The 26442-nt window shown below is 48.8% G+C and overlaps 1 protein-coding gene across 10 annotated transcripts in view; it reads right to left on the reverse strand.

Annotated features, from left to right (window-relative positions):
* Window positions 1-8751: 8751 nt before the first annotated feature.
* Window positions 8752-26442, reverse strand: part of LOC125441413 (DAB2 interacting protein) — a 272204-nt gene continuing 254513 nt past the window's right edge. For 6 of the 10 annotated variants that reach the window (XM_048511939.1, XM_048511943.1, XM_048511936.1 and 3 more), the window contains 6 exons: window positions 25629-25807; window positions 22627-23509; window positions 21011-21163; window positions 18551-18753; window positions 17808-17895; window positions 13344-14986 (listed from right to left, as the gene is read on the reverse strand). In XM_048511939.1, coding sequence (XP_048367896.1) covers window positions 14819-14986; window positions 17808-17895; window positions 18551-18753; window positions 21011-21163; window positions 22627-23509; window positions 25629-25807 — 1674 coding nt within the window. In that variant the 3' untranslated portion in view covers window positions 13344-14818. Of the gene's footprint in view, window positions 12550-13343; window positions 14987-17807; window positions 17896-18550; window positions 18754-21010; window positions 21164-22626; window positions 23510-25628; window positions 25808-26442 lie in introns of those variants that run through there. The other 4 variants (XR_007245857.1, XM_048511940.1, XM_048511937.1 and 1 more) reach the window with 4 other exon arrangements.

Raw genomic sequence — 26442 nt, forward strand, 5'->3', positions numbered from 1 at the left:
GGTGGGCAACTATGGCCCTCCAGATGTTCATGGACTACAATTCCCATCAGCCCCTGCCAGAATAGCCAATTGGCCATGCTGGCAGGGGCTGATGGGAATTGTAGTCCACGAACATCTGGAGGGCCATAGTTGCCCACCCCGGTTTACCGTGAGCCAACAGTCCCCGCTTAGGGAAGCTGGTGTGAGTAGCACAGCTGTTGGGAGCCAGCAGCCCTCGCTTATTGGAGCCAGTGCGAGCAGCACAGCTGTAGCTTTGCAAGGAGCTGGGGGACCAGATAAGGGGGTTGAGCCGGCCGCCACAGCAGGCCACAAGGGCCAGAAGGAAGTGTCGGAAGTCAGCTCGACGGGCCCGATCCTCTAAGCCAGAGGTCCTCAAACTTTTAAAACAGGGGGCCAGTTCACTGTCCCTCAGACCATTGGAGGGCCAGACTATAAAAAAAACAACTATGAACAAATTCCTATGCACACTGCACATATTTTATTTTGAAGTAAAAAAACAAAACGGGAACAAATACAATATTTAAAATAAAGAACAAGTAAAGTTAAATCAACAAATTCTACCAGTACTTCAATGGGAACTATGGGCCTGCTTTTGGCTAATGAGATGGTCAATGTCTGGTTCCATATTTGTCACTGCTAGTCGTAACAAGGGATGCAAGCGTGCATCACTTAATCTAGATCTGGTTGGAGATTTCAGATGTTTCATTCTGGAAAAAGTCTGTTCACAGACATAAGTGCTGCCAAAGATGGCTGCCATTTTGCCTGATCCAGCCCCCCGCTCTGCAGCGCTGCCATCTCAGGGCTTTGTTGTCCGCCATAGAGTAGCTGTGGCGTAGGAGGTTAAGAGCTCAGGTGTCTAATCTGGAGGAACCAGGTTTGATTCTCCGCTCTGCCGCCTGAGCTGTGGAGGCTTATCTGAGGAATTCAGATTGGCCTGTACACTCCCACACACGCCAGCTGGGTGACCTTGGGCTGCTCACAGCTTCTTGAAGCTCTCTTAGCCCCACCTACCTCACAGGGTGTTTGTTGTGAGGGGGGATGGGCAAGGAGATTGTAAGCCCCTTTGAGTCTCCTTACAGGAGAGAAAGGGAAGATATAAATCCAACTCTTCTTCTTGAAACAAATCCAACTCTTCTTCTTGAACCAAATATGGAGAGGCGCTGCAGACAGAGGTAGCAGCATCATATTGTTCCATCACATTGTAATCATAAGTGTGAATCCCAAACGTTCATTAAGAAAAAAAGGTAAGCCTCCAGCCCTTTCTATTGCAGAGAAATATGGAGAAAAATAAACCTCTGCAATAGAAGTGGCTACAGATTTTTTTAAAAAAATGAATTCACAGAACCTGTTACACATATTGACATTAAATTATACCAACGTACCAATTAGAAATTACAATTTTTAAAAATTGCATTCCATAGTGGTAGTGGAGAATGGATTCCAAGTGTGTAGTAAAATCCAAATTCCCCTGCCCACAAAGCATCCATCTGAGCTTTACTACAGTCCTTTGCAAAACTTTGCATCAAAGCAGGCTTGAGAGAGCTGGAGAAAAGCGCCGTGATGTTTCAGGGAAGCAGGAAAGAAGCCCACTTGCCAACAGCACAGAACATGAGGCAGGGAATCCCCATGGAAATGACCAGAGTATTGCAGAAGAGATGTCGAGCTGCAGCAGAGGCTACTGGGATTGAGGAACAGGAAATGGCTACTCGCCCTTTGAGCAGATAAAGGCCAGGTGTAGTTCAGACCTGACTCCAATGCTAAGCAAAAGTCAAGATTTTTTTTTTAAAAAAATGTTTCCCCAAAAAATAAATTTCTGGGTGGGGAACAAGAGAGCCACACTGCAGGCCCAATCAGGAAAGTGTAAGTTTTGTTTGTCTCTAACATTGTGTGGCGCAATAGGCAAAGAGTCACTAGAAACCAGAATTGGGTGGTGTTGCCTAGTTATTGGGGCCTGTAGCACATTCTTCCATAAACAAGTCCCACGGGTAGATAGCCATAGGGCATGTCCCTCCATTTGCTGAACCCCTTCTTGTGGATGATTTAGCCTGATGATTTTCAGACAGTGGCTCAGGGGAGCCATACTGGCCCGATATATCCAAAAGCAGTGACAGCAAGACTTTCATGAGGACTTGAAAAGCACCCTTATTCCTTGGTGCCATTTGGGTTGGTCCTTCTGGAAAGAGATTCTGTCACTGTTGAGCCTGTTACTCCTAATGGAACCACTCGGGGACCTGTGCTTTGGGTTTTGGTCCTCTGAATCTATGGAGTTCCACACACCTCCTTATCCTGCCTGTCTTCTAAGATGGCGAATGGACCCATGAGCAGCACTATTGTGCTAAGGCAAGATTCCCCCCCCCCCCCAGCTATCACAGGCAGCGCAAGCAGGGGGGCTGTAACAATTCCATAGCCTGGCAGGTGGACGAGTCTGTTCTGCAACAGCGTTTTGCAACATGATTTCCCCTTTCTTGTGCGTCCCTGCACAAAGGTAGGGAGGGGAATGAGCTTTTGTGTCTACAATGCAAAGGACTCGACTTCCGTGCTTGCGAAACCAGGTACAAATCCTAAATGGGTTGCATTAGCAAAACATTATTAACGCGTATAGGTCTGGGAGTTGGAGCTGCTCTCTGGATCCTTCGCCCTCCCCCCACTTCTCCATCGCCCTCACTCGCCAAACCTCTTTCCTGCACGGCGGCCCTGTCAAAATGATTTGCAATTCCAAGTTTCATTCCTCCCAACTGACAACTCCTGTCCGTGTGACAAGTGTGCCGGGAGACTCAGGCGGCAGCCAGGCCTCAGCTGCCGGAGAACTGTCAGGAGCTCGGAGCTGCTCCAGTTTTGTTTCTAGCCAAGACGCCAAGCTTTGCTCTAATGAAGCTGTAACGGAGCCCTCAGAAGAGATTTTATTTAAATCAAGATGTTCCTTAAGCCTTCCTTCAAGCAGTCATTGAAATGCCCTGGATTCTCTTCTGAGACATGTCTCTTCCTCCCCAGTCCGCTGCCCCCACTCCCATATTCAGTGCCTTCTGCCCCTTTTTTTCTGTCAGGCTAGGATGGGGGAGACTCCAGTGTAACCCCCCTTACTCAGTTACAGCTCTTTGCACTCTCTTCCCGTCTGCCTCACCTACCACACAGGGCTGCTATGAAGATAACCTGGAGGAGAAGCTGGTGTGTGGCCACCCTGAAGGAGAGGAGGGATTTTTTAAAAATGTGATTGGGAGTGGTAGCAAAAGCTTACACTTTTTGTGGAGGTGGACAATGTTAGCACATGTATTGTTGCACGGTGGAGGTTCTAGGAGCCGGACAGCAGAACTTAGAGAGCTGACAGAAATCAATAGCTCAATGGCCCAATGGATAGACTCAATAGGAAGAAACTTCATGAAGTCAAGATTCGGGAGGCAGGTCTGGGTCAGAGGCACAACATCTGCTCTGCGCATAAAGGCTCTGACACCCAGTAACTCCTTGGACGCTGGGAGAGACTGTCCTCTGTGTGAGAACCTGGAAAGCTGTTGCCAATCAGAGTAGGAAATACTGGACTTGAAGGACCAGTGGCCTGATTCCATGCTAGGCAGCTTCATTGGTTTGTATATTTTCCTAAAGTGGTCTTTCCGGCAACTTTCTAAGGGCAATTCCTGCCAGATAATGTTGCCACAGCCAGAGGAGCAGCTGTGTACTCATTCTTAGCCCTCTCTGCTATGGTTAGTAATACATTAAAGATAAAGGAAGTCCCCCTGGTCGTTACTGACCCTTGGAGTGATGTCACATCATGACGTTTACTAGGCAGACTTTGTTTCTAGGGTGATTTGCCACTGCCTTCCCCCGTCATCTACACCTAACCCCCAACAAGCTGGGTACTCCATTTTCCCAACCTCAGAAGAATGGTAGGCTGAGTCAACCTTGAGTCGGCTACCTGAAACTGACTTCCGTCGGGATTGAACTCAAGCTGTGAGAAGAGCTTTGATTGCAGTACTGCAACTTACTACTCTGTGCCATGGGGCTCTTGCATACACAAAGATATCCAAAATAATAAAACATGGAGGGAAGGGAGCAACTACACTTGGGGTTGCTCTCAAATTTAATTGTACAGTGTGACATTCAGTTTCCCTCCCGTGGTGCTGATGGGCTTCATATACCTGTTGCTCCTGTGATATTGCAGGGGCATGGGAGCAAGACACGCTTGAGTAGCAGAGAAAGGTAATGGCACCTGTCAGTGGGCTTCTCAAGGGGGCAGGGCAGAGGATGACTCACAAAGCCCAAACGCCAAACCTGCCTCCATTGCCAACAAGTTGTCCTTGTTTTCTTCCCTTTTAAAAAGTGGAGGGCAACCTTAGAAGAGGCTCATTAAACACTGGGAAGAGTTAGCACCTGTGCCTCATTAAGAGCAATGTAATTAGCTCCTGGGAGAGTTGTGTGAGACAGGCGGCAGAGATCAAAATAAGCAAAGCCTTGGAACGCCTGGGGCAAGTGTTGTGTTCCTGGTCCTGGTGAGTTAAGAGACTGGTTCCCAAAGTAAATGGGCCTTTAATTTATCATGGGTAAGGCTTGCTTGTTCCTTGGCAAGGGCAGACCCCCTACCCAATGATTTGGAAAGCCATTTCGGTGTTCCCTTGCTGGTTTCTAAGCCAGGGCCAAGGCCGATTTTGGCCTGGGCAAAGGCCCAACAGATCTCCAAGCTCACTCACACACAAGCATGTGTGCTCTGCAGCGAGGACCTCTTGAATCCCGCAACCTCTCAAGTGAAATCCTGTGACCTGCAAACCACAGTGGATTCTGCTTGGGAAGAGGCAAGGACTGGGAAAGGCCACTGAAGGCCACACTCCCAATTGCTGGACATGGCCGTCAGGCAGTCCCCTTATACATGTCTCCTTAGTATCTACAATTTATTTTACTCTTGTCATTCATGCAGGAAAGGTGAGGAGCTGTCCAAAGACCTGGAACCTCTTGTCCACAGAAACTCCCCTGAACTCTCTCTGGTCCTGAGAGATCTCATCAGGACTAGAAACCTCTAAAAAAATTGAGGGTTTTTTAAAAAGGCGGTGGAGTGCTCTGTGTTTCTTGTGTGGCCCACTGGCCTACTTTCTGCAGACTTCCCAGGAAGTTTTAATGGAGGCCGAGTCACGCATTTCTCTCACTCACCAATAGCTATGCTCTTTGGCTGCTCCTGCGCTCATCCGGCTCTCCCCTTCAGGATCCATGAAGCATATTTGCAAAACGATGCTTGTATTATGTACAGTCTTCTCTTCCCATGTTGTACTCCTAAACATTGTTAAATACTCAAAGGACAGCCAGAACCCATGGTGGGGTTTTTTGGTGGGTTGCCCTCAGAAATAAATGGTCTGAGTTTCCTTCCACTTCCCGCTACTTCAAGACATCTTCTGTTTTGCAAGAAGTTTGCTCTCTCTTCTCTATACAGCATAAAATATTAATATGTTGCCTTTGTATATAAATTGGACTGTCTTCATTATTTAAAGGGAACCTTCATTTTAATATTTAAAAGGCCATGGAACATTCACTGCAAACATTATTGGAGGTGTCTCCCCCTCCCCTTCTTTAATGAATAATTGTACACAACCAACATGATGACCTTTCTGGCAAAAAGCAAAGCTTAAGCCCAGCAGGGAAGCAGAAGACACAATATTAGAACAGTGCCGCTCTGACTCCAGATACCGTAGTGTGTGTGTGTTTGTGTCATTGGATTCACCTCAGATTTCTTCATTTTTGAGAACTAAATTTGATCGGTCATATTCTACACTGGAACCCTAAACAAGCTGGAAGGAATTTCGGGTTTGTGGGTTACATGAGAGGCTGACACAGGTGACAGGACATTTGGTGGCAGAGGACATTCTAGGACAGGGGTCTCCAACCTATGTTCATGCACTGTAATTCCCATCAGCTCTGCCAATTGGCCATGCCAGCAGGGGGTGATAGGAATCAGAGTCCATGAACATCTGGAGGGCCACAGGTTGGAGACCTGATCTAGGGTTCCCTGAATGACACATCTGACACTGATTCATTGCAATCTGGTTTCAGGCTTGGTACTGAGAGGGCTCTCGTTGCATTTAAAGTTGGATAGAGGTCCCTGTTGATACTACTGGACCTCTCATCAGCCTTTCCTACAGGCAACCATTCCATTCTTATCCATCTTATATAGGTGACCATCCATTATCTTGAACATGGAGTTGATATTAAGGGTGTACCCTTCAGCGGCTTCAATCTTTTCTGTCGGGATGGATAGAGAGAGCCCCCACCAGAGGTGCAGCATCAACTGATGGCATTTATCTTGTGGGGTGCCTCAGGGTTGAGCTCTCTCATCCAAAGTAAATGGCTGCCAAATGTGCAGGGAAATCCAAATGATTTGAACCACAGAGTCAACATCTGGGCTTTACCATGTTCTTATTCAAAATTCCATAGCAAAGTCAAGTTGAGGAATATTGCAGAAAAACCAGGGAAACTCCAGGAGATGCATGAAGCAGGAAAACAAACAAACAAACAAACAAACAAAGAAACCCTAATCCCAACAGCCTTGACCCTGAGGCAGATAACCCATACAGAAATGGTCTCTCTGTGAAGCCACCAACTATGTTCCCTTGCACCAATGCATTAGGATGTTTGTGAGAATAGGAGACCATGCTAGTCAGCAGGACAAATGTCATTTGCAGAACAGCAAGGAGGAAAGCCAGTTCCAGCTGGGAGAGGCAAGAAGGAAGCCCAGAAGTGTTTTATGTGTTATCAGCAACATTGTCATCTCTGTGTGTAAAACATAAAGGAGAGATGCATTGGGAAGCTGAATCTCCGCAGCTCACTGGGCCACAAGCACAGGAAATGTGGCGATGCAGTTTGTTAATCCCATTCCACCTTCCATGTTTCTTTGCCTCAAACACAGGCCTGGGGTAGTTGGGGAGACCTAGTAGACCTGAGTTTGGCCTCAAGGAGGTCTCAGGAGAGAGAACAGCTAATTTTTTATACCCTGCTCTTCACTGCCAAAAGAGCCTTGCAGCCACCTTCCACATAACAGGCACCTTGTGAGGTGGATGGCATTGAAGGAGTTCTGAGAGTACTGTGATTAGCCCAAGATCACCCAGCAGGCTTCATGTGGAGGAAAGGGGAAGAATCTACTTTGGTTCTGAAGATTAGAGTCTGCCACTTGTGAGGAAAAATGGGGAATCAAATCCAGTTCTCCAAATTAAAGTCTGCCCCCCTTCACCACCACACCACACTGGCTGTCAACGGCAGAATATCTGCTTTGCTTACAGAAGGTTCCAGCATCAATGCCCACATCTCAAGTGAAAAAGTCCCGGTAGTATGTGATATGAAAAACCTCCACCTGAGACCCTGGAGAGCAGCTGCCTTTCTGAGTAGGCAAATATTGGCCTTGGAGGACTCAAAGGTCTGAATCAGTAGAAGGAAGATTCATGTGTAACCAATAGGCATTTGGACATCTGACTATTGCCATCCTGGCCCAATCTCCTCCCACGAATGAATGGAAGAGGCTGTATTAGTCATGGGTTGCCATGTTTTTTTTTTTTACTGTTTAATTGGTTTTGATTGTTATGTTTTAACCACCATATCGGTATTTATTGGGGTTTTATAGTTCTCTATGGTAATTTATTTTGTACACCTCCCTGAGCCCTTCGGGGGTGGGCGCCCAATAAACAAACAATAAATAAAACCTGCCCCAGAGCCCTCCTGAATTCAGAGTTCATCGGAAATGGGCTTGTCTGAACTGCAAATTTGTGGTATGCCACTGGAACCCTCTCTCAAAGAGTCCTGCAAATTATGGCTCGTTTGGGATAGTACAATGACCACGGTCGGATGGTGCTAGCTGCTCTGTCCTCCTCAACCCATCATTGTGTAGAGATAGGAGGCCAACTTTGCAGTGGGAAATTTGCAGATGGAGGCTTGGGAGGGATCTCAGCACGGCATAATGCTATGGAATCAAATTACCAAACAGGACATTTCTTCAGAGGAACTGATGCTGCGTAATCTGGGGGATCAATTGGAATTTTGGGTGTCAGCCAGTGTGTGTCGCAGTATCCACTTCCTCCACACACCCCCCAAAAAACCCACAATTTTTTCCTTAAAAATAGGCTGATCATGCTTTCTTCTACCTTACTGGCACAGGATCTGTTCCAGAAAAATTCAAACAGCATCACATTTTGCCTGTGTGGAAAACCCTTCTTCAGAAAGAGCTGCTTCCAATAAAGACGCACCAGAGCTTCTGGCCGTTTTGTGATCAGCTATGCCTCCACCCCACATTTGCAATTATTTTGTGGTGGTGCTCACTAGCTATTTTAAAATCCCAAAGGGGCCACAAGCTTAACTAGGTTGCGTACCCTGCTCTATACTCATGGGGGTAAGAAAAATATTATTTTTTTTTGGAAAATAAACAAGTGGTAAGGTGATGGAAACATTTGAATATTGGCCTAAGGAGGAGAGAAGCCAATTAAAATTCTCTCTCCGCTATGAAACCCACTGAGACACCTCGGTCCAGCTCAAAGCTCTCATAAAATTGGCCTACTTCATAGTGTTGTTACGATAAATTTGCTGGGGGGGGGGGACAGTGTGTGCCCACCAGAGCTCCCCAAATGGGGGATGGAATAAAAACCAGAACGAGTTGAAAATGTACTTTCCCCCAAGCTCCAGCTTCCATAACAGCTGCTAAGTGCATCTACAGCCCAGTAAGGGCGGAGAGGCTCTCTTAACCTACCTGCTAGCAGCCAGTGAGGGAACAAATATCCCAAAGAGAGAGCTGGATTAAAATAGCTAAATAAATCTTTAATCATTTTTCTAATTGCAAATGTACATAAATTGCACAGCCACATCATTTCCCCCCTCTTGACACCAACGACTTTCTCTGTACATTATTACATTTTCTTCTTTCAAAACGGACTGGAGGAGACTTGGTGGCGGGGTGATCCTGCTCGGCTTCGGAATTTTCTTAAAACAAACTTACAAAAGTTTTTTTTTGCTTCGTTTCCTTTATAAGAGAGTATAAAACATTTTGTAACGGCATCACCAGGAACAAATATTGGTTTAGGCAAATATACTGGGGGGGGGGGGGGGATATCTTAAGACACAGTGACTCAGCCAAGGGGGACAAATCAGATAGGGAGACGTAGGGGGTCTTGCATGGAGGCACAACACCTAACCATGGAACATTTACAGCTTCTCTTGGCCTTGGTGAGTCTGTTTAGGTGACACTGGAAATTGTCCTTCTGAAGCAAGAACAGGCTGCATTCATCTTAGCTAGAAGTTTCACTTGCTGTGGCTTATGGAGCTGCCTATTTTTCCTTATAGTTCTTTGCCAAGGACTCCTGCCCCCCCACTTATTTGACATGCCCCCTCCCCAGTCTGAAAGCACTTATGTACTGAATAGAATAGACCAATGTGCGTGGCCTCCCAAGTGCCTATTGGTATAAAGAATCTAGGGAGGTTATTCAAGGAGCAGGACACACCTTTAATGGCACCCCAACATCAGTGAAGATGCGCGAGTTTGTGGGACAGGAAACACCAACCTTCACACTTCCGTCTACACCCTGCTCACAGGTGTTGAGTTTTACTCTTCAAAAATTCACATTGTTGTTTTTTTAAAGGCAGGGAGGAGACATTTTTTAGGGGAATGTGAGGCCTGCTAACTTTTTGATGCTTGCTGTCCCGGAACCTGTAGCACTTCTTTCTCCAATCTGAATTTTAGCACGAGCCAGTTGTTGGAACATCTTGGCAAATGACAGAAAAGACCAGCTGCACAGCTTTACATCTAAACAGAAGGAGACCTGCTGCCTCCACAACCGGAAGTGCTGGAACCAGTCGCCCATCCTTGTGTTCTTGGGGTCTTCCCATTATTCCAGTGGATAGGAGAGATTGCCCATCTGTTGCAAAGAATTGGGTCACACAGGTATGAACAAGGAAGTATGCATCAGAGCACCCACCTTTGGATCAGAATGTCTCTGCTGCATCCCTGTTAAAAAAAGTCAGTCTTGATATTCATTACCTACTTTTTGGATCGATTATGCACCAGCATTTTTGGTCTCTCCATCCATCCTGGTCCACTGCAGCATCTCAGTCAACTCTTGTGGTGCTTAAAAAACTATTTAGGCACATCCAGCTATTCCAGGATGTCAACATTCATCTCACACAGCTACACTCTGATGCACGTCTGAGTACCGCCAGCCGTTCCTGATTCAACAAGTGATGCACGCACAAGTCTCCTAAGCTGGAGTGGGCAAAAGTGTTTTGATCATCACCTTCCCTGTACAATACCTGGGACACACGTGCAGCTCACATTCATTCCATACACAGGACTGGGCCACTATCAGCCTTCCAAAGGCTCTGCTGTGCCTTCCTGGCATGAATGCTGCCATCTCAGATGTGGGAGAAAAGGCTGTAGTGGAACCAGGACTCTTAAGTACTTCTTGGGATTTCTTGGATTCCAAAGTGAATCAGAGGTGACATACCCAGGAACTGGTCTCTCTCCCTCTCCCCCACAGCCACAGTGCATCTTTGAACTTTGGTCTGGATTTGTATTTTCGTAGATCTACCCCGTCCCCCTGCGCCTGCTAGTAACACATCCTGCCCAAAACAGCAGAGAGCTACAAAACTGAGTTCATGTTGTACTGTATCAATTGGGCAAAACTTGCACGTTATAATCATACACTTGGGAGCATTTTTCCCCACCAAAGAAAATCTGTACGACTTCTATTCAGAAAGATCTGTGTATTTTTTTTAATTACACTTTTTTTCCCTTATATTGTATAACAAGTTCTTACGGCAGAAAGCACAAGAACGGAGAAAGAACCAGATTATTGGCTACAGGACCATCTATCTTGGGCCAACAGGACCACGTCCGGGACGGGCGGTTAACAGCACTCCGCCACACTCACCCACATACAGCTGTACAAATAACAAAACAAGGGGATCTCTCTCCCCCAATTGCAGCAGGTTTTAGAAAAACAAAACAAAAACCTTTCAGACCTTTAAAGCCCTAAGACATTGGATGGAACTTGGATCAGTTTTTAAAGACCTCTGGCCATGAACCGGGGGTGGATCCATGGCAAACTGTCAATGGATGTGACTCTGTTGAAGGTCCACGCTGTCTGGCGGTGGGGGCAGCTGAGGTCAAGCTGCTCGTCTGGCTTTGGCAAACTCTTCCCCACACAGCCCAAGTGACACCAAACATTGCAGCAAAGAACAGGGAGGCAGTCAGAGGAGTATGGGACATCTGTGGACATCTACCAAGTGCTTAAATGGTGGGCTGCGTTGGGTCACTCAGCTTGCAAGTGCAGTTAGAGAGAGGGGAGCCAAAACCCGGGCACAGCCGGATCTTCTCCGCAACACCATCTCACCCACCATAATAAACTCACATGACCTCGGCTGACAGCAGTGGCTACAAGCGAAGTCTCGCCATGCAAGAGGAGCCCCCCTGAAAAGGATGCTCCTCCCAGAACCCGCTCCCTGACATTTTTAGAAATAGCTGCTGAAGGGCACATATCCAGCCTTGGACAAAGAGCAACCGCTTGGTGAATTTATGCAGTCTTTTGGCCTGAGATCCTTGGAGTGGGCTTCTGGCCACGGTGACTGTCTGCGTAATTAAAATTCTGTACCAAATAACTTGGAGCGCTGTGCAGGGCCCTAGGTGGCTGGGCTTTCGGCTTGAGGGCCTGAGCTGTGCCCACTACCCGGTCTGTTTGATACAATCTTCCACGGCATTGTGCATTTAAAATACTCCATCCTACAGATGAGCTGGTGTATTTGGGGAGCTAGGCAGGTGGCGTTAGGAAGGGAAACTCTTAACGTTGACAATCACTGGTGCCCATTTTTAAATGTCAGTTCTTTTTGTATTTTGGAGAGATTTGGGTGCAGCAAAATAAAATGATTGTCTGAGAATAGGAGAACATTCGGTCCTGGGTGGGATAGCAGTGCAGATTTGAGGGCTTCAGGTTTTTTTAATTGAGACAACAGCTCCTTGGAAAAATGTTCTTTCTTGTCACAGTCCACATTTGTGGGTCTGGGTGCAGAGTGTGCACTGGCCTGCACACTGGTGCTGGCCCATGCTTAACACCAGGCAACTTAGAGAAACTTTTCTGAAGCCACACAGATTTCAAGAGTGTCCTGTTCCTTTCAGATTCTACACACCAAAGTACCAACTGTGTTCTCTTACAGGGTGGAATGGTCAGTTCCCCTACACGTCGTCCTTCCCTGGTCTTGTAACAGACAAGACACTGAGGAGAGGGGGCTCATCAGGACTGACTGAAAGCAAACCCCAAGCTACGAGGCGGTTGGAGGTTAGTAGCGCAAAGCCCTGCCGTGAGTGAAGGTGACCCTTTCCACTAAGCCATGAGCAAGCAGTTAGGAGCGGCTAATCCTGGCTTACAGCTGCCCAGCGACTCTGATAAGGGGAGAGACTTTTCGGAGGATGCTGTTCTTGTCGGTTATCCCCTTTCGGGCCTTCGGGGTGGTAAACTTCCCACGCAGCACCCACTCCCACTTAAAAGAGGACAGTACTCCAGAAAGTGGCCTGCTTTGGTTTTGGGTAATTTTTTTTCCTAATGCATACTGTGAAAGAAAAGAGATAGCAGTTACCAAACTTTGTGCTCCCAGGTAGCTGATTTTTCTCCTCCGCCTGTTGCGTGGCAATCCTGTAGACAGTATGAATAGCCCACCGTGTACCCCTTTCCATTACTAAACCATCAGAGAGCTGCATGATTTAGGAAAGAAGAGCAGGACCCTACAGTTAGTAAAGGTTAGTTTGGCTGGGGTGCATGGATGTGGTGCTGAGGAGGGAGTTGAGAGTGCTCAGGGTGCCGGCACAGACTCGATGATTCTATGCAGAGGAGCATTTTTGGCATTAGAAGCCCTGATTCAGTATTAAAGAGCAGACCGGGGATAATCAGCATTGCCACAGGAGAATCCGCTCTACGTTCTGGGACAGAAAACCATGCACGTCTTTGCCATTCTTCTGTTCCGTGCATACTGTTCCATATTTTAGTGCTTAATCACCCCCCCCCCCACCCCAATTCTGGGAAGCTGATGTCTGGATCTGTCCTGAAAGGTCTCAAGTGCTGTTTCCTAAGGGGCTTAAGTCTGGCTGTGCTCCCTAGCAAAAAAGGAAGCTACAACCTTGTCTCTGAGGCCACGCCCTCCTAACCTTAAGAACATAAGAACAAGCCAGCTGGATCAGACCAGAGTCCATCTAGTCCAGCACTCTGCTACTCGCAGTGGCCCACCAGGTGCCTTTGGGAGCTCACATGCAGGATGTGAAAGCAAGGGCCTTCTGCGGCTGTTGCTCCCGATCACCTGGTCTGCTAAGGCATTTGCAATCTCAGATCAAGGAGGATCAAGATTGGTAGCCATAAATCGACTTCTCCTCCATAAATCTGTCCAAGCCCTTTTTAAAGTTATCCAGGTTAGTGGCCATCACCACCTCCTGTGGCAGGCAAGCCACTCCCCAGCAACCTCCTGGATCCCACCAGGCAAAAATCTCGACTACAAACTAAACAAATGCAACCCTGCATAGCTCAGGTCTTCTCAAGAAAGTCAGGCCAGAGAAGGTTTCTGGGTCAAGCCAGGCACCGATTGTGAAGCCAACTGCTTGACTGCACAGGGACGCAGCCACAGCCGGGACTGCTGCAGTACAGAATTTCTCAGTGCAAATGCTCTTGAAGGTTCAATTTCCTTTTAACAAAGTGGTTGCTTCCTCATCAAGGAGAGAAATGGACCAGTGGCTTCCCCAGATGAAGGCAAATTTAAGAGCATCTAGGTACAGCATACTCTGCGGCATCCAACTTCGGGAGACTGAGTTTCACGCATATTGGAAAGGGAAGAGCTCAGTTATGAGGGAGGCTCTCTACTGGCATATTGCTGCTGTTTCAGGGAACGGCCCAAACTTAGAGAGGTCCTTCAGCCCCTACAAAAAACCAAACAAATCTCTCGCTTCAATCCAGCTTTGGTCCTCAGATGAAGCTACCTTACCATGTATCAGAGCATCGGCCAGTCTTGCCCAGTGCTATCTAGACTGTCAGCATCACGCCAGGATCTCCAACACACAGAGATCTACCCTAACGCCTGCAATCCTTTCAAACAGATGTCTGGGATTCAAGTGGGAACTTTCAGCAACCACCCTCTTGGCCTGACTTATATGCATGGCTCATCTGCAAGCAAAGCATGCCCTGGCTGATTCAAGGGAAGGAGCAGATTCACTGTGAAGAATGGGGCGGCCCTTAGGAATGGGAGGGACTTGGATGAAGGGACGGAACAAATTCCGAGGCGAATAGACCACCGAGAGCTCCTTGGCGGATTGTGTGGCAAAGCCTGGAAAGTGGAACCATGCAAGAGAGAAGAGCCCAGCACAGCAGTGGAGCACAGGAGGGCTCCCGGACCGACATCTCCTCCCCCAGCCTTCCTGCTTCCTATGAGCTTGTGCTAGCATGTCACATGACCTGGCTCCTCCCTCTAGAACGCTTCACAAACCAACAAGGCCCTTCCGGTATCCCAGCTGTGTCCTTTAGGGCAGCTCGAGAAGGAAAAAGGGTACTTTCATTGCCACACTTTGGATCGCCGCCATGTGATTTTTATTCCCTGGCATGTGGCTTTGATCTTCCTGTCCCTTGGACGCACGGGGCGCAGGTCTTGAGTGTCACGTGCACCATCTTTGATGAAGAGGGCTGCGGGGGAGTTTTGTCCCCCAGTGTAGGGAGGGCCAGGTGGGGCAGCAACCATCTCTGAACATGGCTCACCCCTCCGCCTGCGGCGGCTGCTGCTGCTGCGTGCTCTCTCGGGCCAGACTCTCTCTCTCTCTTTCTCCTGCAGCAGCCACTCCTGTGGGTTAGCAATTGCTGCTGTTTCGGAATTCGCCGTTCTCTGTAATCTGCAATTTAGTTGGGTTTGTGGGGGAGATCCCGTTACGTGTCTGCATGCTGTACCTCTCTTTCAGCTGCGTGAGGGCGCTCATTAGCCGGGCATTGGCTGCGTCCAGTGAGGCTATGCGTTTCTCCTGTGGCAAGAAGGGAAAGAAGAGCAGGATGAAAATGTGATGGGTGAATCTATGCGGGGTTTCTATTCCCCAGGTCAGCAACCTTTTCTATCAAAGCATCAACCGCCCCATTTGCCATTTGGCACAGCCACGTGCTCTTTGGGCACCCTGGGTTCATGGGGATTGTGCTGGACCTGTCCAGAAGGAAGGATCACAGAGTTGGAAGAGACCCCCAAAGGCCATCAAATCCAACCCCCTGCAATGCAGGAACACACAATCAAAGCACTTCCGATGGATGGCCATCCAGCCTCTGTTTAAAAACCTCCAAAGGAGGAGACTCCACCACACTCTGACGTAGTGCATTCCACTGTCAAACAGCCCTTACTGTCTGGAAGTTTTTTTTCCTAATGTTTAGGTGGAATCTCTTTTCCTTCACCTTGAACCCATTATTCCGGGTACTAGTCTCTGGAGCAGCAGAAAACAACGCTTGCTCCCTCACCAACATGACATCCTTTCTGAGGGCTGTGGGTGCCAGGCGCAATGGAGGGAACCCCACCAAAGGCACAGACATAGCACCCTCCTCCTCTCCAGCAGTTCTGCCTGACTTGCAGAGCAAGGAGAAGCAGAACACAAGCACGCAGACATCAATCACCAATGGAACCGACTCAGGTGGTGAACATGCAGAGGAGATGCCAGTCCTTCCTTGGAAATATGGCAGAGCTCAGAGCAGACACTGGCTATTATGGCTGCAGGCCACAAAGCTCCTAGTGAGACCACCGAGCAGCCAGTCAGTGTCTGCAGCTCTTGAGTTGTTCCTCCTTCCTGGCCCCGCAGGTGGTCGGCCACCGGACTCTGGGCCAGGCTGCAAGTCCTGCAGTGCTCTGGCCATCCGTTCACTCAGGCAGGGAGCCTCTGTGGAATGGCAAAAGAGCTGTATGTGGCTCCGCCAGAACCCCACCCCGGGCTATTCAGATTCTGGGCTGCTGCTGTTACACGGAACATGGATGTGATCCAGGGAAGGTACCCTTTTGCCAGTTATCCTTCTTTAATATACCTAATAAGCACCCACAGGGGGTTTATGGAAATCTGCAATTGTAGATTTGATGTTACGCAAGAACAAATGTGCATATTTCATCATCCATTTTAGAAAGATTCTCCATGAAGAAGACGACTTTGGATTTATATCCCCCTTTGCTCTCCTGTAAAGAGACTCAAAGGGGCTTACAATCTTCTTTCCCTTCCCCCTTCGCAACAAACACCCTGTGAGGTGGGTGGGACTGAGAGCGCTCAGAAGAACTGTGACTAGCCCAAGGTCACCCAGCTGGCATGTGTTGGAGTGCACAGGCTAATCTGGTTCACCTGATAAGCCCCCACAGCTCAAGTGGCAGAGTGGGGAATCAAACCCGGTTCTCCAAATTAGAGTGCATCTGCTCTTAACCACTATGCCACGCTGACACACACACTCTCTCTCTCAACACACCGAGGGGCAGTATAAGCCCTGAACAGCACATTCTATTTTTGTTGCTCTTCACAGAGTCACCTGGATACAGCCCCTTTGAGACAATACAGCAGGGCTCATCTTACGATTCTGACGATCAGTCAATCAAAAAATTGTTAATGGGTTGGCACCTCAAACCATTATAGTTTGACGTGGTTCAGCGAGCAGCAATAGAGTCAATTCTTCCTCGGCCACGATTGCGCCCTCTGTGACTCTGGACGTGCAGATTCATCTCCCTTCCATTTCTCCACCTGTACTTGAGCACAGTTCACTTGTTTTCTCTGCCCGAAATGGCTTCGCAGCCCAGTGATGAAGATCTCCTAGTGACTTGTCTGATTTTCGATATTGAATAGTGCCCAGAGACTAATTAACGAGGCAGCCAACCGGTGTCTTTGCACAGGCCAGCAGATTCTCTGATTGCCCGCTAATGGCGCTGAGCCATCGGGGAGGGGCACACACTTGAAATTAGAAACTCAGCTAGTCCCTGGAGCATCTTGGATCACACTTTTCCCTGCCCAGCTTACTGTGGGGAGAACTGCTATTACCTCTGGCTCTGTGACAGCCTGAAACACAGTAAATTAGTCAGAATGAGCCTTTCTCACCTTACTGCTTCACCTATTACTTTTCTGTGCAGCAGGTTGCCACTAAAGGCACAAGAGGAGGCAGGCCTAGGATGGGTGGGGTGAACTGACGACTCTGCCTGCCTGATGGAGATACCTCAGGATGCAACAAGGGGGTTAAGGCAGCTATCATCCTTCTTGGTGTTGCAGTGGAATGATCTTATTGTAAATACTCCTTGTTATATAAACCATTGAAATCCTGGTCAGGAATTTTGGCCGCTCCCTATTCATCAATATTGCATCCGTAAAATGCCGCCGTTTTGACACTTTTCCATCAGCCAATTTAGCGGGAAGATTTCAAAAAATCCCATGGCACAGAAGAGTATGTGTTCACAATTCAGGGGAAGTGGACTCCCCTGTACTGTGAGCACCATAAAGGGGGAAGGAAGTCTCTAATTCTACCATTGTTAATTCACTATACTAATTCAATCGCAGCTGACTCTGATTTAGCTCTTACAAGAATTTTATTGGAAGACCAAGTTTCTTATATATCTTTGCAGGTAGCTAAATTTTGTACGTCAGCATATAATAAGCGCAGATCCACGTTAAGACAGGGACCAGGATTAGATGATGGTGACTGTAATAATGTTGTAAATTGATGCTTCTTTTACCATGGATTTTTGTATAAATGTACAATTTGAATTAGTTTTTGTTTTCTTTTTGCTGGCCTTGCGGCCGTAATAAACCACTCCATCATATTGTAAACCAAGTCCCAAGAGCCCACCTGTGCATCTATGATCTTCTGCTTGGAGTCCACAGCCGCCTGCATTTCTGCATGGTCTTTCTTCAACTCCTCCTCCACTGACATCAGCCTATTGTCAGGAACCAAGATTAAGATTAGGGTTTTGTTGCTTCAGACTGCTTTCTCAAGGAAATGGTTTCTAGTTACAAGTTTGGGCAAGAACATGACTATGGCAAAGGGCGAAAGCAAGAATCACAGAATTAAAACAGGTCCTTCACAGGGCTCCCACAATGTGGCTAGTCTGGGCTGAATGAAGAAGAGATTGAGGATGTGACCAATTCAGCATTTACTTTGCTGGGAATGCACCCTTCCTGCTTTGTTTGGGAAGAGGTCAGGGAACTGGACTCCTCAGATGATGGACCCTAGAATCATAGAGTTGGAAGAGACCCCAAAGGCCATCAAGTGTAACCCCCTGCAATGCAGGAACACACAATCAAAGAACTCCTGACAGATGGCCATCTAGCCTCTCTTTAAACACTTCCAAAGAAGGAGACTCCACCACACTCCGAAGAAGGAATTCCACTGTTGAATAGCCTTTAGGAAGTTTTTCCTGCTGCAATTTCTTCCTTTGTATAAAGCCTGTCCTTTAGCCGTCCAGAGACCAAAGTTCTGGAAGGGGGGCTGGCCTTGGAAAATTCAAGCAACAATTCTTGCTAGTTAAAATGTAACTGGGCACAGTTGGGCGGGTGGAAGAATCCCCTTGTTCACCATGAGACTGTTCCTACCTGCTGATGATTCCCTTCATCTGGATCTCCTTGTCCTCCTGCTGCCGGCGCAGCCTCTCCTCACTCTCCTCCAGCCTTGCTTGATATTCCAGCATCAGCTTCTGGGTGGTCTCCTCCTGGCACTTGAAGCGAGCTTCATATTCCTCTAGCTTCTTGTTGGAGATGCGCAGCTTGTCTTGCAAGACCACCACGTCCTGCTGATACTGAAGAGACAGGAAGGGCTCAGAGGCCAAGGTCTCCTCTTCCCGCCCTCCACTCCCTCCTTTCCCTGGCTCCCTCCTCACCTCCACCCAGAACAGCCCACTTGCGGGTGTAGATTTTTTTTTTTTGCCAAGGGTGCCATCTACAAACATGACATTCGATTCTGTAAAGCATCTTTGGGTCTCATGCCAACAGCTGTCTGTTGGCAGCAGGAGCAGAGAATGCAGAGTGCAGTGATGCTGTGCTTTGCACTGTGTAAAATGAGACGTTACCAGGAAGGAAAGGAAATGGGATGTGGAATGCGTGCAGTGCCTTTTCTCCTAATTTTACACTGGCGAGTAGGCTGGCTTATAACGCTGTTCAGTCAGGTGGCAACATGGGAAAGCGGGCAGGGCCTGCCAGGGCACGGGGCCATGTCAGTCCCATGTACAACAATCACCTTGCAAAGGCAGAGATATTAAAATCTACTTTGCAAATACTTTGCAGGTAGTGGTGGGGGAGACAGCTCAGGTAAAGAAGTGCACTGATTTTTGGAGGGCTTTCACTGGATATTTTCCCTTTCAGAAAAGGCAACCAGGAGAGGGATGTGCAGTTACATCCTTTCTCTCGAGCTCCCTACCAAAGGAGACCCGCTTGGTGCTTTCTCCTGTCCCTCCTGTTTGCCGAGGTGGTTGTAATGCACATTTGGCTGTTCTCCCTTCCACTCCTGAAAAGAAGCAGCTTGAACAACTGTTTTTAGGCCGCCTTGAATTCTATGTTGGAAGAGAGACAGCATAGAAATAGGGTCTAGACCAGGGGTGTCCAACTCTGGTGCCCCAGATGTTCATGGACTACGATTACCATCATCCTGCCAGCATGGTTAATTGGGGCTGATGGGAATCGTAGTCCATGAACATCTGGGGTGCCAGAGTTGGACACCCCTGGCCTAGGCAAATGGAGCTTTGGAATGCTGGTGACTGAGAGAATGACAACGGCACCACACAAGGGGAGAGGAGGGAGTGATCAGCTCTGACACAGCGGGGCCATCGTGGTTCTAGACATGGGGCAGAATGATCAAATCTGCACCCGTGAATTGTGTCTGCATGTCTGTTTGGATGGGGAGCTTGCAGTTTTCTTCAGTGTGCAAATGGAGAAGGGAGGCAGGTTGCGCCAGGCACGTCAGGGCAAGTGCATGGGGACTGAGGATTGTACCACCAAAGAAAGCAGGGATGGCGGTGGTCACGCACGCCTCATTCAGAGTTTATGGTACTCTTTGGTGACAAGGGATATAAAACAGAACACGCACAGAGTGATGCTTGAGGATGAGCAGGGACCAGCAGCTAGAAGAGCAATGAAGGATCTGCTTCCAATATTAAACTAGGTCAGGGGTCTGCAACCTGCGGCTCTTCAGATGTTCATGGACTACAATACCCATCAGCCCCTGCCAGCATGGCCAATTGGCAGGGGCTGATGGGATTTGTTGTCCATGAACATCTGGAGAGCCGCAGGTTGCAGACCCCTGAACTAGGTGGTAGCTCAATAAATGTGGAAAAATCCACATTGACAGCACCTACTGTGATAGGAACTAATGCTGCAGGTACTCTTTTCCCCCAGAGTGGGTGGTTTTCTATTCTACTTCTTTCGCACTGAGAACCACTTTCCCTTAAGATTTTCCCCCCCTTTTAGGAGAACTCCAAAGGTGTTTGAAAGGTGCATCTTGCAAATGTAAACAACCAGATTCATACTTTGGAAAGGGCCAATCGATGACTTCTACTGGGGAAACCCCAGTCCGGCACTGCATGATATCCAGAAAGGCCCATCTAGTTCTGTACTATCTGCTCTGACAGGCAGTGGCTCCTTAGGATCTGAGAAGGAGTCTTTCCAAACACCTTTTTACCCCCCCAGATCTGTCACCAGAATATTCTGCCAAGCATTTCTGGCATGCAAACCATGTGCTCAGCCACTGAGTCACTGTTCTCTCCCCAAGCTCTGGCCCCTTTTGTCTTCTTATGCAGGAGCATTCTGTGCTAGTCTAGGGCCAATCAATCCAAAGTGCTCCTGTCGAAAGCTGAGTCCCTGGGGGTGTATGTTCTATTCAAACCATCCCCTTTTTTATGGAAAGGCACGCACAAAGCACATGTGCTGTCTGATTCCCGGCCAACTGGTTCCCGGGACTGAGGGGCAAAGGAGACCTGAGTTGTCTGAAAGGCAGCTGTTTCACACGTGCGCTCTTTCTCTTTCTCTCTCGAGACGCGACCGCTGCGTCCCAGCTGCTGTTACCTTTTCCCCTTGGCTGAGCTCGTCTTTAGTTCGGCCCTTATCCCTGCGCTTGGGCTCGGGGTCGCTGCTCTCGTCTTCCAAGAGCTGCACGTTCATATTCAACAGCCAAGCGGCCGTGCGGTCCAGGGCATTGGGGTTCACAGGAGAAGGGGCCTAAAATGAAACATATAACCATAGCGAAAAGGGGGGGGGAGAGGGGGAGGGGGAAAAAGCGGAAACCAAAATGGACATGAAGCGAAGAACAACTACGAGCCCCAAACACTATTGTTTTGGCCTAACCCATCCCAGTTTTTAACAGAGGCGGCCCACTTCACCTTTATGCCCCAAACGGTCTATGTTCAGAGTGGAACTCTATAAAAATTGAGCGCAGGTGAGCCTACCCCTGTATTTCTGAATCTGTTGTGCGCCCTTGCCTCCTGCATTCAAGGAGGCAAGTAATGATGGGAACTCATTCAGAGATGCAATAGGCAGACTCTTCAGGCAACAGTTAATTCTGCTGCAGCTATGCATCAGGAGTGACTACTGAGCCAATACAATGCACAGATAGGACAGGGGTGGCTTCCTGCCCCCCTAGCAGTGACTTATTCAGAAATGCAATGGACAACCTCCCCACTGGGTAGGTACTTTACACTCATAGGAATCTTAATAAAATTATTTCCTCATGGTAAGAAAGGGTTTGGGTTTTTTTTTTTTTGCTTGGAGGATACAGTTGAGCCATGAACAGCAATCTATGGATGTAGTAATTCGCAGGGTAATCAATTATGATGGCGTCCCACGGTGTATGCGCTCCCCCCCTCTCTTTTTCGTGGCTTCCACGATTTCTGGTCAAACTGTTACCTCTTTGCAGCCGCACAGGGAAGCGCAAAGCCCTTTGACCTGAGACCACAGCAAGCTGCAAGTTATCATACTGTTTTCAACTCCCTGATAAAGCAGAACCATATATCTTCTGTCTCTGGGGCACGAGCTGGTGTTGGAAGAATCTGTATACCTAGGGGAATGGCTCTGTGTTATCACTGTGGCATACTGCTACTTTTAAAAAATCACCATGGTAAAAAACATGCCTATCAGGCTTGACCAGGGATAGGTAGATTGGGGTGGGGTTCTTTACTGGGGAAGTTTAGGGAATCCTCCATCCTTTGCCCAAAAGATGTCCACTGTTGCTACCAGCAGCTGACCGATGCCTCCTGGCCCTTCCTCCTGGCCTGCCCATGCTCTGAGACTGTCCTTTGGGATTTACAGTCGCAAGCAATGCATTTTAAAATCTTTGCAGTTAGCTAATTTCAGTGATACCCAAAGTAGGCAAAATGGTTTGGGGCTGGCCTGAGCCCGTGAGATGGCGCTGATTCAGCATGTCATGGGATGGTCAAGCTGGCACATGGAAAGGCAAAGCAGCGCTTGGATGGAAACAGAGGGACTGCTTGCTGCCATGGAACACAGACCTGAGATGGAGCAAGGCATCCTGGAGGTCCTCAAGTGGGGGCCAAAACACACAATGCCACACAACTCTTGGTGCGCCACTGGGTCCCCCTTCTGCTCCAAAGCACTTCCCCCTCTCCCCCATAACACCTCTTCAGTCCAGCTGGAAGGCTGAATCTGCCTGGCCTCCCCTCACTGACCTGCTTGTGCATAGTGCGCTGCTTCATCTCTGGGCTGTCGCCCTTGGAGGAGGAGGACTGCTGCCGGAGCCGTGCTCCACTGCCCGGCCAATCCGGTGAGGAGGAGAGCATGCCCCCGCTGGAGGGCCTTGGGTACTGCATGGTGTTCAGTAAGGAGGGTGGCGTCCGGCCCCGAGTAATGGGGGGAGGCGGAGGAGGCGGCGGCGGCGGCTGGTCTATTCGCCTCTGGGGGCCGCCGCTGTTCTGCCGGGGCATTGTTGGCTGCCCGGCTTTGTCCGTTAGTGAGAGCTGCCGGCGGGCCAATTCCCCTGCTCGCCGGTTGAAGTCCTCGGTGGCGGCAGGGTTGGTGAAGCCGTGCTTGTTAGCTGCCAAGTCCTCGCTGTTGCTGTGAGAACTGAGCGAGCTGTGACACTCAGACCCAGAGTCTGCCAGGCCCCGGGGAGAGAGTGGCAGCCCCGCCGCCATCTGGTAAACTGGGTTCTGGAAGGAGAGGGGAGCCAAGAGCTGGGGCCTGCCTGGGGCGCTCTCAGCATTGGGCGTCATTGCGGTCTGGCCCACCCTACGTACGGTGACCATGCCGGACACATTGTTCTGCTGAGTTCGTGTGCTCCAGACACCCGGGACCTGCCCGATGGAAGACTGACTGTCATTCAGAGAGTCGGCCGTCCCTGGTATGGTGGCCCCACTGTCCAAAATTCGATTGTCTTGCAAGTCCACCATGGAGAGGCTCTTGCTGCCGTTGGGCATCTGCACATCGGGCTCATTGGCCTCTGAATAGCTGGAGCTCCGGGCAGGCGAGGGCTGGGCCCCCGCAGACCTTGTGACAAAAAACAAGTCCTTGTTTTCAGGGGTTGGAGACGGTAACCGTGTGAAATCTATCAGACTGTGAGGAAATAAAAATGCATAAGGAGAAGGAGGAGGAGAAGGAGGAGAAAAAAAGATGAGAGCTGTAAATGCTACAAAAGGCAGCAGCACCTGGTCACAGGAAAGCAAGCAAGCAACAAAAGACAGCATTACTAATGCTCATGTGTCAGCATGCGCAAGTCCGAACAATGCACAGGCTGAGGGTGGGAAAGGGGGGGAAACTGGCCCTCCGTCCTCTTCCTAGCCATCCTGCACATTTTCCTACTGCTCTCTGTGGCTATCTCAGTCTTGGAAGTCATGAGGCCTGCAGATGCTGCGCATGCGCACCAGCACACATGCACATGCAGCATCAGAAGAAAACACGGGGGCTGGGAGTGGAGAAACAGGATTCTGCTAAGTCATTGTCCAGCCTCTCCCTCAAATGATGAGATGACACCCCACATACCGTTCAAACATTCCTCTGCAACCTTAAAAAACTTGGTTAAGGGCTTTTAAGCCCCGATGGGTTTTAGCAGGAGGGACTGAAGCCGCTCCTCTGCTCTCCTGCCACAAATTGACAAGTACTTCCCTTTGGCTCAACCATGCCCTTGCTTCTTTGAGAAACAAAAATGGAAGACCGGAGTTCTGTGACTCCCAACAACATGGGCTGATTTGGACGGACACTATTTTGATTGTGACGGACTGTTGTTTTAACGCAGGCTGGGCTGACTTCAGTCTCATGAGTTCTGTTTGTTTAATCATACGTATCAGAATCCCTGTCCTCCACAAGCATCACTTAGAATGCCTTAGAAGCCTAATAACGGAGGGCCAAAGCTCATGGGAAACTCTTGTCCTGATACCAGGACACACAGGTGAACTGCAAAAAGCACTGAGAGTCTTGGAGTGGGACCATTTAACCCCACCCACCCCCAATGTCCCCAGCCGGAACCCGCCTCCTCCCAATTGTCTATTTTATGCTCTGGCAGGGTACAAAAGCGAATACCTGCATGATGCCTATCCAATTTCCCTGTTGGGGGGTAGCAATTCAGAAAGGGGGCATTCTAAACTGGGAAACAGCTTGGCGGCAGTGGTGAAGAGTTAACTCTCCAACAGATCTTACAAGCACTTCCCTTTGGCTCAATCGTCCCCTTGTTTCCTTAAAAAATGCAAATGTATATGCTGTGTGTGCCCAACATCACAGGCTGATTCTGACGTCCACAGTTTTGATTGTGACAGATTGTCAGTTTTAATGCAGGTTGGGCTGACTTCAATCTTGTGAGTCCTATTTTCTTCTCCACTCCATACAACACCCCCCTCCCAAATGCCTTTTCTCATGCCAAGTTTGATCCTGAGGAATCAGAGCTGTGTGTGAGTCTGAATTCCAACTTTAAAAGGGCCTTACTGGGTCCCCACAAGTCCAACTTCCTTATGCATAGATCCTAGCAGTCTTGAGGGAGTTCATGGAAACTGGCCAAGGGCCCACTGGCAAACCACAGTCTACCTTCTGCTGTCCCTGCTTTTAATGGGGTTCTGTCCAGCCAGAGCCCTTCAGGTGGGTTGGGTTATAGTTTGGCCTGCACATTTCCTGCCACTGCGGCTGAGCTGCTGCCAATGGCCAAGTTGAGCGAACAACTGATTTCCAGCAGATGAGGAAAGGGCTTAGCAACAGATAACGGTCTTAGGCCCCAGATCAAAGCCGGCTCACTTCTTCACAAGGCAGGATCTGGGGCTGGAGTTTTGTTCACAGAAAATTACCCCTTTGCGCAGAATGTAAAATGTCACACCCCCTGCCGGGAAGGGCAAACTCCTCTGATTACAAAGCGGGCCTCCCCTCCCGTGGCTCGTCTCTTTCTCATTTCTAATGAAACGGTTACATAACACGGCCTCCAGTTTGCAATCTGTTTCGCTTGGAGAGCCTTTAGATTTGCGTAGGCTGCAACTGGTGTTGCATTTTAAAATCCGTATTAGGCAGGTGCACAAATAGCACAGACCTCCTAAACATCAAGACATGGCTGAGCATAACCCCCAGAGGCAACAGTCTTAAGATCCCACTGGGGGGTCCTGTTCCATTCCCCAAGGCATCCTCGGCCGGCTCCTCTGCAAGAGTGGCCCTGTCCAGCAGAGTTAGTTTCCAGTCATCCTTCCCTGCTCATCCTTACCCAGATAAATCATTTTCAATCACCATCTTCTGCAGCCCCATCGAGATGCTGTTGCCGGCGTTCGGCGTTGACATGGCATGATCTGTGCTGACTGAGACTTGCACGCAGGACGGGTTGCTGAGAGCCGTGTTGACGTCCCTCAGAATGCGTGGCAGCGGTCCAAGTTTGGCTGCTGTGTTCTGGAAGGGAAAGCAGGTAGGAGAGATGAGAGGCTGCCAAGTTGCTGCAAGCCAGACCCCGGGCCGGAACACTCCGAGCCGCTTTATCAAATATTTCCTTAACGAGACATGCTGTCCGCTGAACGCTAGAAGCGGTTTTCTTGAGCGCTGCGGGGAATGCACCGTTCTGAAATCCACGTCTTGGAAAGCGACACCAAATGGAACGACAATCAGGATTTACCTTTCTTGTGCAAACACCCTGCCAAACAGGGGCAGGTCGTATCTCTAAACGGCACTGAGCTATTTTATTTCAATCGTTTTTATTGATTCAAAAAAAGCCATGAAACATTTTAAATGAATTGACCACTCCCCAAATATTTGATTATACTATTGTGCACTTGGTTGCAAAGGTGCATATGCAGTCTGATGTGAAGAAACGTGACAGCGAGGTTTGTGGGGAACAGGAGAAAAAATAAGGGGAGCTCTGGGGCTGTGGAGGGGAAAGGCAAACGCCTTCAGAGGGTGTCTGCTATGGCCAGTGGGTTCCCAGAAGTATGTGGAATTCATTATGTGTACAACTCAGACTTAACTATGGGAATTTACTGCCAAGCTCAACTTGTGACACTAACTTAGATCCGTCTTCCAAGAATCTAATT

Source organism: Sphaerodactylus townsendi, linkage group LG12, assembly GCF_021028975.2.
Source record: "Sphaerodactylus townsendi isolate TG3544 linkage group LG12, MPM_Stown_v2.3, whole genome shotgun sequence".
NCBI classification, from domain to species: Eukaryota; Metazoa; Chordata; class Lepidosauria; order Squamata; family Sphaerodactylidae; genus Sphaerodactylus; species Sphaerodactylus townsendi.